At 39.9% G+C, this 12702-nt stretch overlaps 1 protein-coding gene across 2 annotated transcripts in view; it reads right to left on the bottom strand.

Annotated features, from left to right (window-relative positions):
• The window catches only part of ADK (adenosine kinase), a 580063-nt gene that overhangs the window by 273522 nt on the left and 293839 nt on the right, over positions 1-12702 (bottom strand). For both annotated transcript variants that reach the window (XM_038744078.1, XM_038744079.1), the window contains exons 5-6: positions 12262-12434; positions 4329-4437 (exon numbers count right to left, since the gene is read on the bottom strand). In XM_038744078.1, the coding sequence (XP_038600006.1) occupies positions 4329-4437; positions 12262-12434 (282 nt within the window). The remainder of the gene's footprint in view (positions 1-4328; positions 4438-12261; positions 12435-12702) is intronic.

Below are 12702 nucleotides of genomic sequence, written 5' to 3'. Positions count from 1 at the left end.
TCCAAAAAGAACCACTATCAAACCATATCAAAGAGCTGGTTATCTTCGATCTTAGGTTGCCAAAATTTTTAAAAAGTATATTAACCTAGGTATCTGTCAGCTGCTTTCCCAGCTAGCCTACTTAGGGAAAAGCAATTAAGACATCTGTGCGTGCAAACACATGGTGAGACGGCAGAGTAAGGTTTCATTGTATATCTTCATAACATGTAACATGATGCTAAAATGGAGAATGTGGTGATTCAATGTACTTTACTCCATTTCCAATATTTATGTAAGTGCCATGTCAGTCAAACATTTAGTAGATGAAGAGACAAAACAATGCCTATCATTTCAGGGAATGTGTCTGTTTATTGTTATATTGTACTCGCCCAAGCGCTTAGTAGAGTATACACAGTAAGTGCTCCATAAATACGACTGAATGAATGGATGAATTTCCTTATAAAAAATAGGGCAAGCATATCTGCAAAAATGTGGGTACTACGGAAACAAAATGATAAGGTAGATATTTTCCTCTGTGTCCAGGACGTGTTACCGAAATTCTTACATGTTTCTCGGAAATGCTACACCCTCCCCTGGAACAGTAGTAGTTTCAGAAATAACATGGCATTTCAGATATGGCTGGCGGGGACCCAGGGTGGATACTCAGAAATATGGCTTTGTAAGAGTGACAAGCTCGGGGACTGCTGGAAAAACTCATGTTATAAAGGCATTTATGAAACCAAGAGCAATTAGTAGAGATTTTCATTTACATTCCAAAAAAATGTCTATATTTAGAGAGGGAGATGCCTAGTAAAGTATAAATGTGAAAAGAGGAGAGCAAGTGAACCTTCACGAGAGTGCTGTCCTTCACATTAGAAGATAATGGCACTGCTGGGGGCCTCCGCAACACACACACAGACACACACACACACTCACACTCACTCATGGTGTGAAGCACCACACCGAAAAGACTTGTGTACACAGAAAAGTCCCTTGGTGATGACTTTGGCACTTACAGCAATGGTCATTTGAGAATCTGCCTTTTAGTATCCTGAGGTTCCCAAAGAGTTTTCTATTGGTTATGTGTCACTGCGAGGTTAAAACCCCATGAGACATAGTCCTCTAATAAGTGCACAAACAGCATGTTTTTCAAAAAAGCAATGTGCCTTACCAATTCGTTTCAACCCCCAAAATATCAGCCCTCTGGAAACCACAGCAACTGTGGCCACAAATGGCAATAAAATTGATTTTTCTGAACAACCATATATAATGGGAGAGCAGCACAAGAGCCCCTTCGTTAACTCTCCCACTGTTATAATTATTAGCTCATTTTGGGAAGCAAAATACCTGAAATCCACATGATATGATTCAGGAATATTATTTGAGCAGTACTACACACGGCTGACATAAATCCTCTGTTTTCGAAGACAATCTTGCCTGAAAGCATATAACTGTACCAACAAAACCACTATTGAGCCCCAGCCTTGCATGGCCAAAATGTAGGCAATATAAAAATACACAGTGTATGAAATCAACGCAATTAGAAAAATGCGTGTATACACACCTTAATAACTGAGATTAGGCAAGGTTTTCTATTTCCATTATATTCCTGAGTTTACAAGTATAGCCCGGTTTATATTTGAGGAAATCCTCAGAATTTTCACGGTAAATCTCATCCTTCCTCATGACCTAACTAGGAAACAATAAATTGCAAACAGAATGGCAAGGAATATAGAAACCCCCAAAATGGCAATGGAATTCCCCAAGGAGCACTGAATCAATCAACCAAGTAGTGTCAATCTGCAAGTGCTGTCCTTAAAAAAACTAAAAGGAAAGGAATAAGTGTAGAGAAAGAGTGGTGTAAAACTTCCTATTTAATTACCTGCTGAACAGCGATATTAGGTAAACTCCAAAAAGCATTTTGGATGCTTTTGCTTTGATATGCAAGGCATTATACATATGGCTGTATTAATAACTCATTGTCTTTTCATAGAATCAACAGACTCAGGGCAAAGGGGCATTTTACTGCCAGACCACATATATTATCTATGGAAGACTTCCAAAGGAAAGCTTTTGGGATGATTATGCCATGCATGGTATTTACACATTCCTTCTTCATATTGCCCTTTCTTTCGATGTCTCCAGGATTTCTATTTCCCTTCCCTTTACCAAGCTCAACGTGCCCCTTCCCACTTTTTAACTCCATCTTTACGAGACGATCACTCCTGGCATCATTAGTGCCCTTCCTGGGGATTCTTGAATATATTACAAGGAGGATACCAGATGTCATTGTTCATGTTGGAGAGACCAAAATCACACTGATATTTTCCCCTGCAAACTGAGGTTGACTTTCACGCCCTGGCTTCATGCAGAACGCCTTCCAAATACTAAGTGTTTTGAAGAGTACTTTCTCCCAGTTGTCCAGCTGCCAGAAACTCTGTGTTTCCAGGATTGTCCCATATTCTGTGAAAAGTCCTGGCAGGAGGTGATTACGACATGTGCCCTGCCAACCTGTGTGAGCAGAATGGGGCAAAGCCAGACTGCATCCAGTCTCCCATGTTCCCACCAGGTCTTTCCTTCTGAAATGGGACTCAAGTGCTAACAAATGCTCATATTATTTTCAGTCTTCAATGTGGCACCTGCTTCCCTCTCCGGTTTTCGGACCACTGACAAAGATATTCAACCTACTGCCTTTGGCAATAACTGTACACCGAGTAAAAATGTTCTCGAATACCCTCAAAAACAACGACTGTGTCGTGACCTATTTACATACCGGAGAGAATATTATTTATGATGATTATTACCCATCTTTGCAAGGCACAGTATTTCAATCAATGCTACAGATGCCTACAATAGAAATCGTTTTGCAAATAAGATTTCCTAAGGTAATTACTAAACCCTTTAGCCCTATCCCATTTCTAAATATCCACTTCAGTTCTCCATATGAATTCTCCACTGAATTATGAATAATTCTAGTTGGCTTTGCAGCTCTGTTATCTCAGTCATAAAATATTCTCACAAATGTGGCCAATTCAAGTAATGCGGCTTGAATTACAAAGAACAAGGACTTTTCGTTTTTTTGTATCTCTCTCTCTCTCTCTCTCACACACACGCACACACAAATGCTGCCTCAAAGGACAAGTTAGTCCCCCAAAGAACTTGACTACAAGATCATATAAATAAATATCAAACTCAGCAGTCAAGAGGTAATTATTTGAAAATGTACTAAAAGACTACATTAAAAATGAGCACACTTCAAAAAAACCCAAAAAACTTCTTCCTGAAATGTTTCTCAAACAAATGGCAGCAGCTATAGGATGCTTTTCCTTTGCATAACCTTCTAAGTGTCAGTATTTGTTTGACAGTTATAAAGAAGCAGGCCTGGCTATACACAAGAATCAATAACAGGCATGTAAAGCCTACAGCAGTGCACACTAACAGGCTGTAGGAGACATTAACACTAGCTGAAAGAAATAACTATTTTCAATGAATGTGTTTCCTCTGGATAATCAATTTTTTACACTTTTAACAGCTGTTCCCACATAGCTCAGGTAACAGAATGGCAGCAGCTGTGACGCCAAACCACATATTATATGCATATTATGTGTTTTTCATCTTTCATAGGTGCTTTATTCACTGGCTAATTGTGATCAGACACATCTCTCGGCATAAGGATGTAAACACACTGACTACTTATTCAGAATGCAATCTCTACCAACAGGGTAAAGACGGTTGATTAATTCAATAAGAATTCACAAAAGCCGTCAATACATCTACTCATCAGGATACTGAATTTTGCCAATATTTTCCACACCACAATCCAGAAGCTTTCATCATTAAAATACTAGTCTGCTCCCCTGCCCAGATTCAAGAGACTTGTCATGATCAATGTTTCTGAAATATTGAATTATAAGGTGTCGTGGTAATTACTATGGAATAAATAGCAATTAAGATTTTTCAGGCAAATAAGCTCAAACTGTTTGCAGTGAATAATTATGCTAATAGTGTTTTTCTACATAATCCGTGCATCCTTCACAACAATTTGCCTGAAAATGTGAAATGTAAATTTGCAGCACTATTACAAAAGCTCTTAAGAGGTTAGTTTACTATGACTCCCTGTGCTCAGTTCAAGAAAGCATCTATCTACAATGTACCCAAACAGATGTAAACCTGAAGGTAAACAATTCAAATGGAATTACCATATGATGGTCATACTTTCCACCATAAAAGCTCTCCCAACATATGCTCTAACTATGCATACATCATGTGCAGCAGGAGTATTGCAAAACAGGAGACAAGCACTGTTATAGGTAAATAAGTCCCACAAATTGAAATTAAACCATACTTACTGCTATATAATAAACCTTGGCTTTCTCTACCAACTTCCAGTTCTTCTCCAAATCAAGATGTTTTTCCTTTTTATAACAATTGGCAGCAGCAAGATTGGCCACCAAGGACCTGAATGATCAAAAACACAGATTTCAAACATACGGATGCTTATTATTTTTCACGACACTCAAATTACCATGGAAGATACAGGAAAGAGATTTGCAAGACTTTGAAATCAGGTATTCTGAATGAAAAGACATTTCCCAGTTTAAAATGCACTAAACAGCACAAAAAACCTATAAAGAAAGGTCTATCACCACCTAATACCAACTAACCCACAATTACAAAATAATTTATCCGTGAGGCTTATACTTCCAAAGACAAGTCTTCCATATAGCAAGCTGTATGGGTTGTCTTTTCTATAGCTGCAATGAGGACCATTACATTTTAAGAAATAGATTAAATTAAAATAAGTTTCCCCAGGTGCCAACCCTCTGGGTTTCTTTGGTATTGCAGCTGTAGTTTGAAGGATTCATCAGGTCTAATCCTACCCAAAATGTCATATTTGTATTTTCATTTTTGCCCAACAGTTAAATCAAATGATAATTTCAGATAAAATAAGATCTGAGAAGCATAAGGCCCATCCTATCTTAACTGAAGATAGAACTATTAAAAGAAAATGAAGGTGGGGCAGAAATGACAAGTGACTGTCTCCTCTCATCATTTTAGACTCTGTAACTAAAAAAAGATTTCTTTTCACTTCAATTTATTACTGACAGATATCTCTGAACTGCCATCTACTGCCATCTCTTCAGGAAGAGAGAAACCTGAAGAGTAAAAGCATCAATCATTCTAGACCCCAAAAAAATCAGGACCAGCTACTTCAGGTTCCAGAAAAAGCCAATCTCCTGAAAACATATTTTTTAATTATCCTGAGTTTAGAATTACAAAATAAAACAAAATGCTTTGGAATCCAGAATAAGATGACTTCTGTTGTATACTACTAGAGTAATATTGCAATTATGTCATCGAATGTTAGGGAAGCAGTATGGCCTCGTAGGCATAGATCGGGACCGGGAGTCTGAAGGACCTGGGTTCGAATGCCAATTCCACCACTGCTGGGTTACCTTGGGTAAAGTCACTTCACTTCCTCTGTGCCTCAGTTACTTCATCTGAAAAATGGGGATCAAGACTGTGAGTCCCATGTGGGATGGGAGCTGTGCTCAACCCAATTTACTTGAGTCTACCCTAGCACTCAGTACTGTGTCTGGCACATAGCAAGTGTTTAACAAATACCGTAATTATTTCGACTATCATCATCATCATCATCATCAATCGCATTTATTGAGCGATTATTATTATTATTAAATGTTATTTAATATTATTATTAAATGTTAGAAAACAAGACCCCGACCTGGTACTGTTTGCAAATTGGAAATAACGGAGTGGGTTTGCCAAAAGAAGAAAGGGTTAGAGGGAGGAAACACATTCCGAGGGTTGGAAAGTTGCACGGACCAGAAATTTCCAGCACTACCTTCCCTCCTGTCATCCTGTGCCCAGCCTGAGCGGAGCCCTAGGCTGGGACATAACTGTCTGATCCTGATGTTGCATGGAGTGGCACAAGTTCACCCGGAACCAGAATTAACTTGGGCCATAATTCCAGGGGACTTGGTTGCATCTGTGTGCTAGCCCTTTTGAACTGTTCTGGGAGTTCAAAACCATGGGATAGACTTTCTATTAGTTTTATACCTCAATTAAAAAAGGCTTAACTTCTAAAGTAGGTATCTGTATTATAATTACTTGCTAAACACTGACCAACTCCAAGATAAGGGTTTCCATTATAGCTTGGTAGGAGTCAAAAATGGAAGTGAGGGGAAAATAGTTAAAAGACCTTAATTAGTGGTCTCTGGTCCTATGGATTGAATCATTAAAGCTTCAAAAACTAGACTAGCCATGATGTATGAGATACATTAAAATGTATCTCATTTTAAAATGGCCCTACTGAGAGCTCACCTCCTCCAGGAGGCCTTCCCAGACTGAGCCCGTTCCTTCCTCTCCCCCTCATCCCCCTCTCCATCCCCCCATCTTACCTCCTTCCCTTCCCCACAGCACCTGTATATATGTTTGTACATATTTATTACTCTATTTATTTATTTAACTTGTACATATCTGTTCTATTTGTTTTATTTTGTTAGTATGTTTGTTTTTGTTCTCTGTCTCCCCCTTTTAGACTGTGAGTCCACTGTTGGGTAGGGACTGTCTCTATATATTGCCAACTTGTACATCCCAAGCTCTTAGTACAGTGCTCTGCACACAGTAAGCACTCAATAAATACGATTGATTGATTGACTGATTAAAATGTATTTCATTTAAAGCTATGTGGGCTATAGAGAGATGAACATACCCTCTCAGCTGATTGTATTTTATCATTATGCATTTAATCAATGAGAAATCACCACTATCAATAGTGAATCTTCTTCGGTCGTACTTACTGAGTGCTTCTTGTGTGCAGAGCACTGTACTAAGCACTTGGGAGAGTGCAATATAACAATAAACAGACACATCCCCTGCCCACAACAAGCTTACAGTCTAAATTTCATATTAATTTTTTCCATGCTTGATAAACCATAAAGTAATGAGAGAGAATGTCCAGTTAAGGAAGTCCCAAGCGCTTAGTACAGTGCTCTGCACACAGTAAGCACTCAATAAATACCATTGAATGAGTGAATGAATGAAGTGACACCAGTGAAGAGAGCTCTAATTTAAGAAGGTAAGGAACTGGAAAGGGGAGAGTAATAATCTCCTTTTACCTCAAGTTTCGGTAGCTTTAGTTCAACTGACTTCCAAAGACAGTTCTTGGGTTCTGTACTCTCCCAAGAGCTTAGTGCAGTGTTCTGCACATAGTAACTGCTCAATAAATACAACTGATTGATGACAAACATTCTCATTACTCAAATTTACTTGAGTATGCCTATGTAGTATAACTATTATATAAGTAAGGCCATAAGGTAGCAAGGCTGGAAAAAAATGGAGACGAAAATGCCTTCTACAAATATGTGAGACCCGGCAGATATTATGCATAAAACATAAATTTACTGACAAGGAAAGGAGATTTCAATTTTTTTGATAAGGAAAATCTCTATCCAAAGAACATTAAGCCTCTCTCCCTTTGGCCATTTCACTGTTCATTAGCACCTCCACTGAATGACAGGTGGGGAAAAGAGAGTCAAAGCTGTGCATTTTTCTCCTCATTAGCAAGTTTAGTAATAACTACATTGGAAACAGAAAACAATCGCTAAAATATGAAGATTGTATTTATCGGTACCTCGCCTTCCTGATCATTTGCACTTATCAGGATTGATGGTTAGGCTGGTTGTGGGCAGGGAATGTATGTTTACTGTTATATTGTACTCTCCCAAGCGCTCAGTACAGTGCTCTGCACACAGTAAGTGCTCATAAAAATGAATGAATTGAATGAGCTGGATGACAACAGTTTGACGAATACTGATTTGTTACGGACAATACAAAAATCGCTCTCCAACTTTACTGTGTACCACTAGCAGCCAAATCACAACCGAAATGAAGCACTTTCAGAGTAACACAATAATAATAATCATAATGGCATTTATTAAGCACTTACTATGTGCCAAGCACTGTTCTAAGCGCTGGGGAGGTAACTAGGTGATCAGGTTGTCCCATGGGGGGGCTCACAGTCTTAATCCCCTTTTTACAGATGAGGTCACTGAGGCACAGAGAAGTTAAGTGACTTGCCCAAAGCCTCACAGCTGACAAGTGGCGGAACTGGGATTTGAACCCATGACCTCAGACTCCAAAGCCCAGGCTCTTTCCACTGAGCCACGCTGTGCCCCAAGAGACTAGTTAATTAAGTGCTTAGTACACTGTTCTGCACACAGTAAGCGCTCAATAAATATGACTGAATGAATAATGATCATATTTTATTAAGTCCTTACTATGTGCCAGGCATGTATTCCTGCCTCTGGTATAACACTCTGACACTGGGGCTCAGAAGTGGTAACTGATAAATTGGTAGGTGAGAACTCATGGTCATGAGGCAACAACAGCCAAAGCCACTGGTGAGTAGCTATCATTAAGCTAACTTTTATGAATAATAATAACAATGGTATATATTAAGTGTTTACTATGTGCCAGGCAGTGTTCTAAGCTCTGGGGGTGGATACATCATTTTTATATAAGAATACATTTAAACAGTCTAAATTTTACTATCCCAAATATCAAAAAATAGTATCCCTGAAAACACTCCCAAGATAAAACCTTTTTTTTAAAATGGCATTTATTACGCGCTTACTATGTGCAAAGCACTGTTGTAAGCACTAGGGAGGTTACAAGGTGATGAGGTTGTCCCACGGGGGGCTCACAGTCTTAATCCCCATTTTACAGATGAGGTCTCTGAGGCACAGAGAAGTTAAGTGAGTTGCCCAAAGTCACACAGCTGACAGTTGGCGGAGCTGGGATTTGAACCCCTGACCTCTGACTCCAAAGCTCGGGCTCTTTCCACTGACCCATGCTGCTTCTCATAACGAGGATAGCATATCGGTAGTACCCCTTATTTCGGGTGGGGGGAGGGAGGCGCAGAATGATTTTACGTTATGAAGACAGAAGGAAAACATGATAACGTTATTAAGATGAAAGATGTCGAGAAGTATCATGACCCAGGGGAAAAACCAGAAGCCTGGGATTCAGAGGACTTTGGGTTTGTTTTGGGGGTTTTGGGGGGGTATTTGTTCATCACTTACTATGTGCCAGGCACTGTTCTAAGCACAGGGGTACACAGTAAGCTAATCAGGGTGGACACAGTTCATGTCCCTCATGGGGCTCACAGTCTCAATTCATATATGAGGAAACTGCGGCACAGAGAAGTTAATGACTTGCCTAAGGTCACACAGCAGACAAGTGGCACGGCTGGGATTAGAACCCAGGTCCTTCTAACTTCCAGGCCCGTGCTCTATCCATTAGGCCATGCTGCGTTTCAGAGGACCTGGGTTCTAATCCTGCTCTGCCACTTGCCTATTGTATGACTTTGGACAAGTCATTTTACTTCTCTGTACCTCCAATTCCTCATCTGTAAAATGGGGATTAAATGGCTGTTCTCCCTCCCCATTGTTCTGTGAACCCCATGTGAGACAGGGTCTGTGTCTGACCGGATTACCCTGTACCTACCCCATGCTATGTGCAGTCATTGGCACTTAGTAAGCATCTATTAATTACTCAGGTAGCAGCTCATTGTGGGCATGGCATTTATTTTATTTTGTTAGTATGTTTGGTTTTGTTCTCCGTCTCCCCCTTTTAGACTGTGAGCCCACTGTTGGGTAGGGACTGTCTCTATATGTTGCCAACTTGTACTTCCCAAGCGCTTAGTACAGTGCTCTGCACACAGTAAGCGCTCAATAAATATGATTGATTGACTGATTGATGTGTCTACCAACTCTGATGGACTGTACTCTCCAAATGCTGAGTACAGTGCTCTGCACATAGTAAGCACTCAGTAAACATCACTGGTGATGATGATGAGAATAAGTCAAGAACAATATAAATATCTGTACTTGAAATATTTATTATTATGTAACATATTAATCTGATTTAGATCCAGCCTTCTTCCTTTAACTGGCAATTAAGGATTACTGCTTAATGATACAAATAGCCTGCTCTTAAAAAATAAAATTCAAATGAATTGATTTCACTAAAAGATAATAACTGAGTTATTTGTGAATCAGATACCTGCAGGTCTATTTGAATAAAGCTTTAGAAAGAAACACTAAAGTGCAGGCTATCTTTGAAAAAAATAGGTCACTCCAATTCTTTTAGAAAACATCTAATTTAAATAATAATAATGGCATTTGTTAAGTGCTTACTATGTGCCAGGCACTGTTCTAAGCGCTGGAGTAGACACAGGGTAATCAGGTTGTCCCACGTGGGGCTCACACTCTTAATCCCCATTTTACAGATGAGGGAACAGAGACACAGAGAAGGTAAGTGACTTGCCCAAAGTCACCCAGCAGACATGTGGCAGAGGCGGAATTAGAACAAGGATCTCTGACTCCCAAGTCCGTGCTCTTTCCACTAAGCCACGTTGCTTCTCAGGATTTAAGGATCAAGTATTCCCGAGCAAAGAATGAATAAGGAAATTCTACCATATTTGCAGGCACAAATTCCATGCCAATTTCAGCTTAGTAGTATTCCATCTTGATAGAACTTTAATAAACTGTCCTCTATATTAGGCAACAAAGTGTCGGTGAGTGAAGAAAATGGCAATTTCACTAAAACAGGAGGGGAGAACACAAATAGAGGTTGGAGTGGGCTGTGAGCTCCCTGTGGGACAGAGACTGTTCAACCTGATTAACTTGAATCTACCCCAGTGCTTAGAATATTGCTTGACACAGCGTAAGCACTTAAGTACCATTAAAAAAATGTTGTACTAGCAGCTCATGGGCCAATTCAAAACCCTGCAAAATAGAGGCAACATATACTCCTCGCAAGCACACTATTTAGCTCTCCATTATTCTTGAGGGTTCACATGCAAGGTTAGACGGTGACTCGTTTATTTTCTGTTTTTCCAGAATGTGGTAGTGGTGTACCCACTAAAGTTGGCAGGGGGGTAGATAGGGGTGCTCACAGACCATGAAGGGGAGGTCTTTCTGTGCAACCTCTAACATCCTCTGGTGCCCTGAACTTTAGATATGTACCAACCAAGACCAACTATCATAATACTACTACTAATAATAATAATAATGGTATTTATTAGGTTCTTACTATGTGCCAAGCACTTTTCTAAGCACTGGGGTAGATACAAGGTAATCAGGTTGTCCCACATGGGGCTCACAGTCTTAATCCCCATTTTACAGATGAGGTAACTGAGCCCCAGAGAAGTTAAGTGGCTTGCCCAAGGTCACGCAGCAGAAGAACCCACGACCTCTGACTCCCAAGGCCGGGCTCTTTCCACTAAACCACGCTGGATTAGAGGACTGGATTTTTTTTTTTTTTACGGTACTTGTTAAGTGTTTATTCTGTGCCAGGCACCGTTGGACACAAGCTAATCAGGTTGGGCACAGTCCCTGTCCCACAAAGAGCTCACAATCTCAATGCCCATTTTACAGATGAGGTAACTGAGGCCCAGAGAAGTGAAGTGACTTGACCAAGGTCACACGGCAGACAAATGGCAGAGCCGGGATTAGACTCAAGGTCCTTCTGACTTCCAGATCCGTACTCTATCCACTAAGCCAGGGGTGAGGAAGTGGGTGAGTGACTTGTCCAAGGTCATGCAGCAGACAAGTGGCGGAGCCGGGATTAGAATGAAAGTGAACGAAAGAGTTAGAAAGTAGGAGAGGAAGTGGAGTAAGGATGAAGGAATGAAGGAGAAGGCAAAGGAAGAACAACCAGAGAAAGCACTGGGACAGAAAATGACTATTTCTAGTAGCAAGTACACAGAATGTTACTTTAGTATTCATTTTACAAGTATATATACTAACAAACACTTAAACACTTTTTCTCTAGGGGATAAAAAGAATGAAGAATGTCCATTTCTCTTATTCAATTAAGAAAAAAGGAAATACTTTTAATAAAGGTTAAACAACGATTTATATCCTGCAATTGCGCTTAGTACAGTGTTAAGTGCTTAGTACAGTGCTCTGCACACAGTTAAGCGCTCAATAAATATGACTGAATGAATGAATTGCTGAAGATAGTAGTGTTTTAAAATGAGCTCTCTGTAAGGTAAATATCTCCAAATCAATGTGCAAGAAAAACAGAACATTCAGCAAGCCCAAAGAATGCGTCCAAACAATTCCTCTTTACTACATATGAATTGGAATTTTGACGGTCATGAAGACGCAATTTCCAATCTGAATGTGGCTTTCTACTTATCCGTCTTGACACACTAATTACTACTGCACGTTCAGAGTAAAAGCAGTCTCTGACCGATTGTCGCTGGTGATGCAGACAGCGCAAGTTCCTGTTGGTTCATCACTCTGTTCGTAATAATGGGCATCCACGTGGACTTCAGCGGTTTTCTTCTTCAGGATCTCCCCAAACCTATCGGTCCCGATGCAGCCAAAAAAAGTTGCCGCCTTGTGTGGTCTCTGAATCATCCACTGCAAACAAATAAAATACTCATTATTCATAATTCTCCTTAGAATACCAACAAGTCCATCCCCGCACCTCTCTTTTCTTATTATTCTTGGCAAACATAATGAATCTGATGCAGTGAAGCGATGGAAACGACTGCTCAGGTAGTCAGTCTCTCCAGGAACTAAATTTCCTTGGACTGCTAGTGTTGCACTACTGATCTTATAATTAGAACAGAGATTTTATCTAACAGCTGATCTCCCTTTTTCCATTCTACCCTAAATTCCTCAAGCA

This window comes from Tachyglossus aculeatus, chromosome 3 (genome assembly GCF_015852505.1).
Source record: "Tachyglossus aculeatus isolate mTacAcu1 chromosome 3, mTacAcu1.pri, whole genome shotgun sequence".
NCBI lineage: Eukaryota > Metazoa > Chordata > Mammalia > Monotremata > Tachyglossidae > Tachyglossus > Tachyglossus aculeatus.
This window is presented reverse-complemented; position numbering and strand designations above follow the sequence as displayed.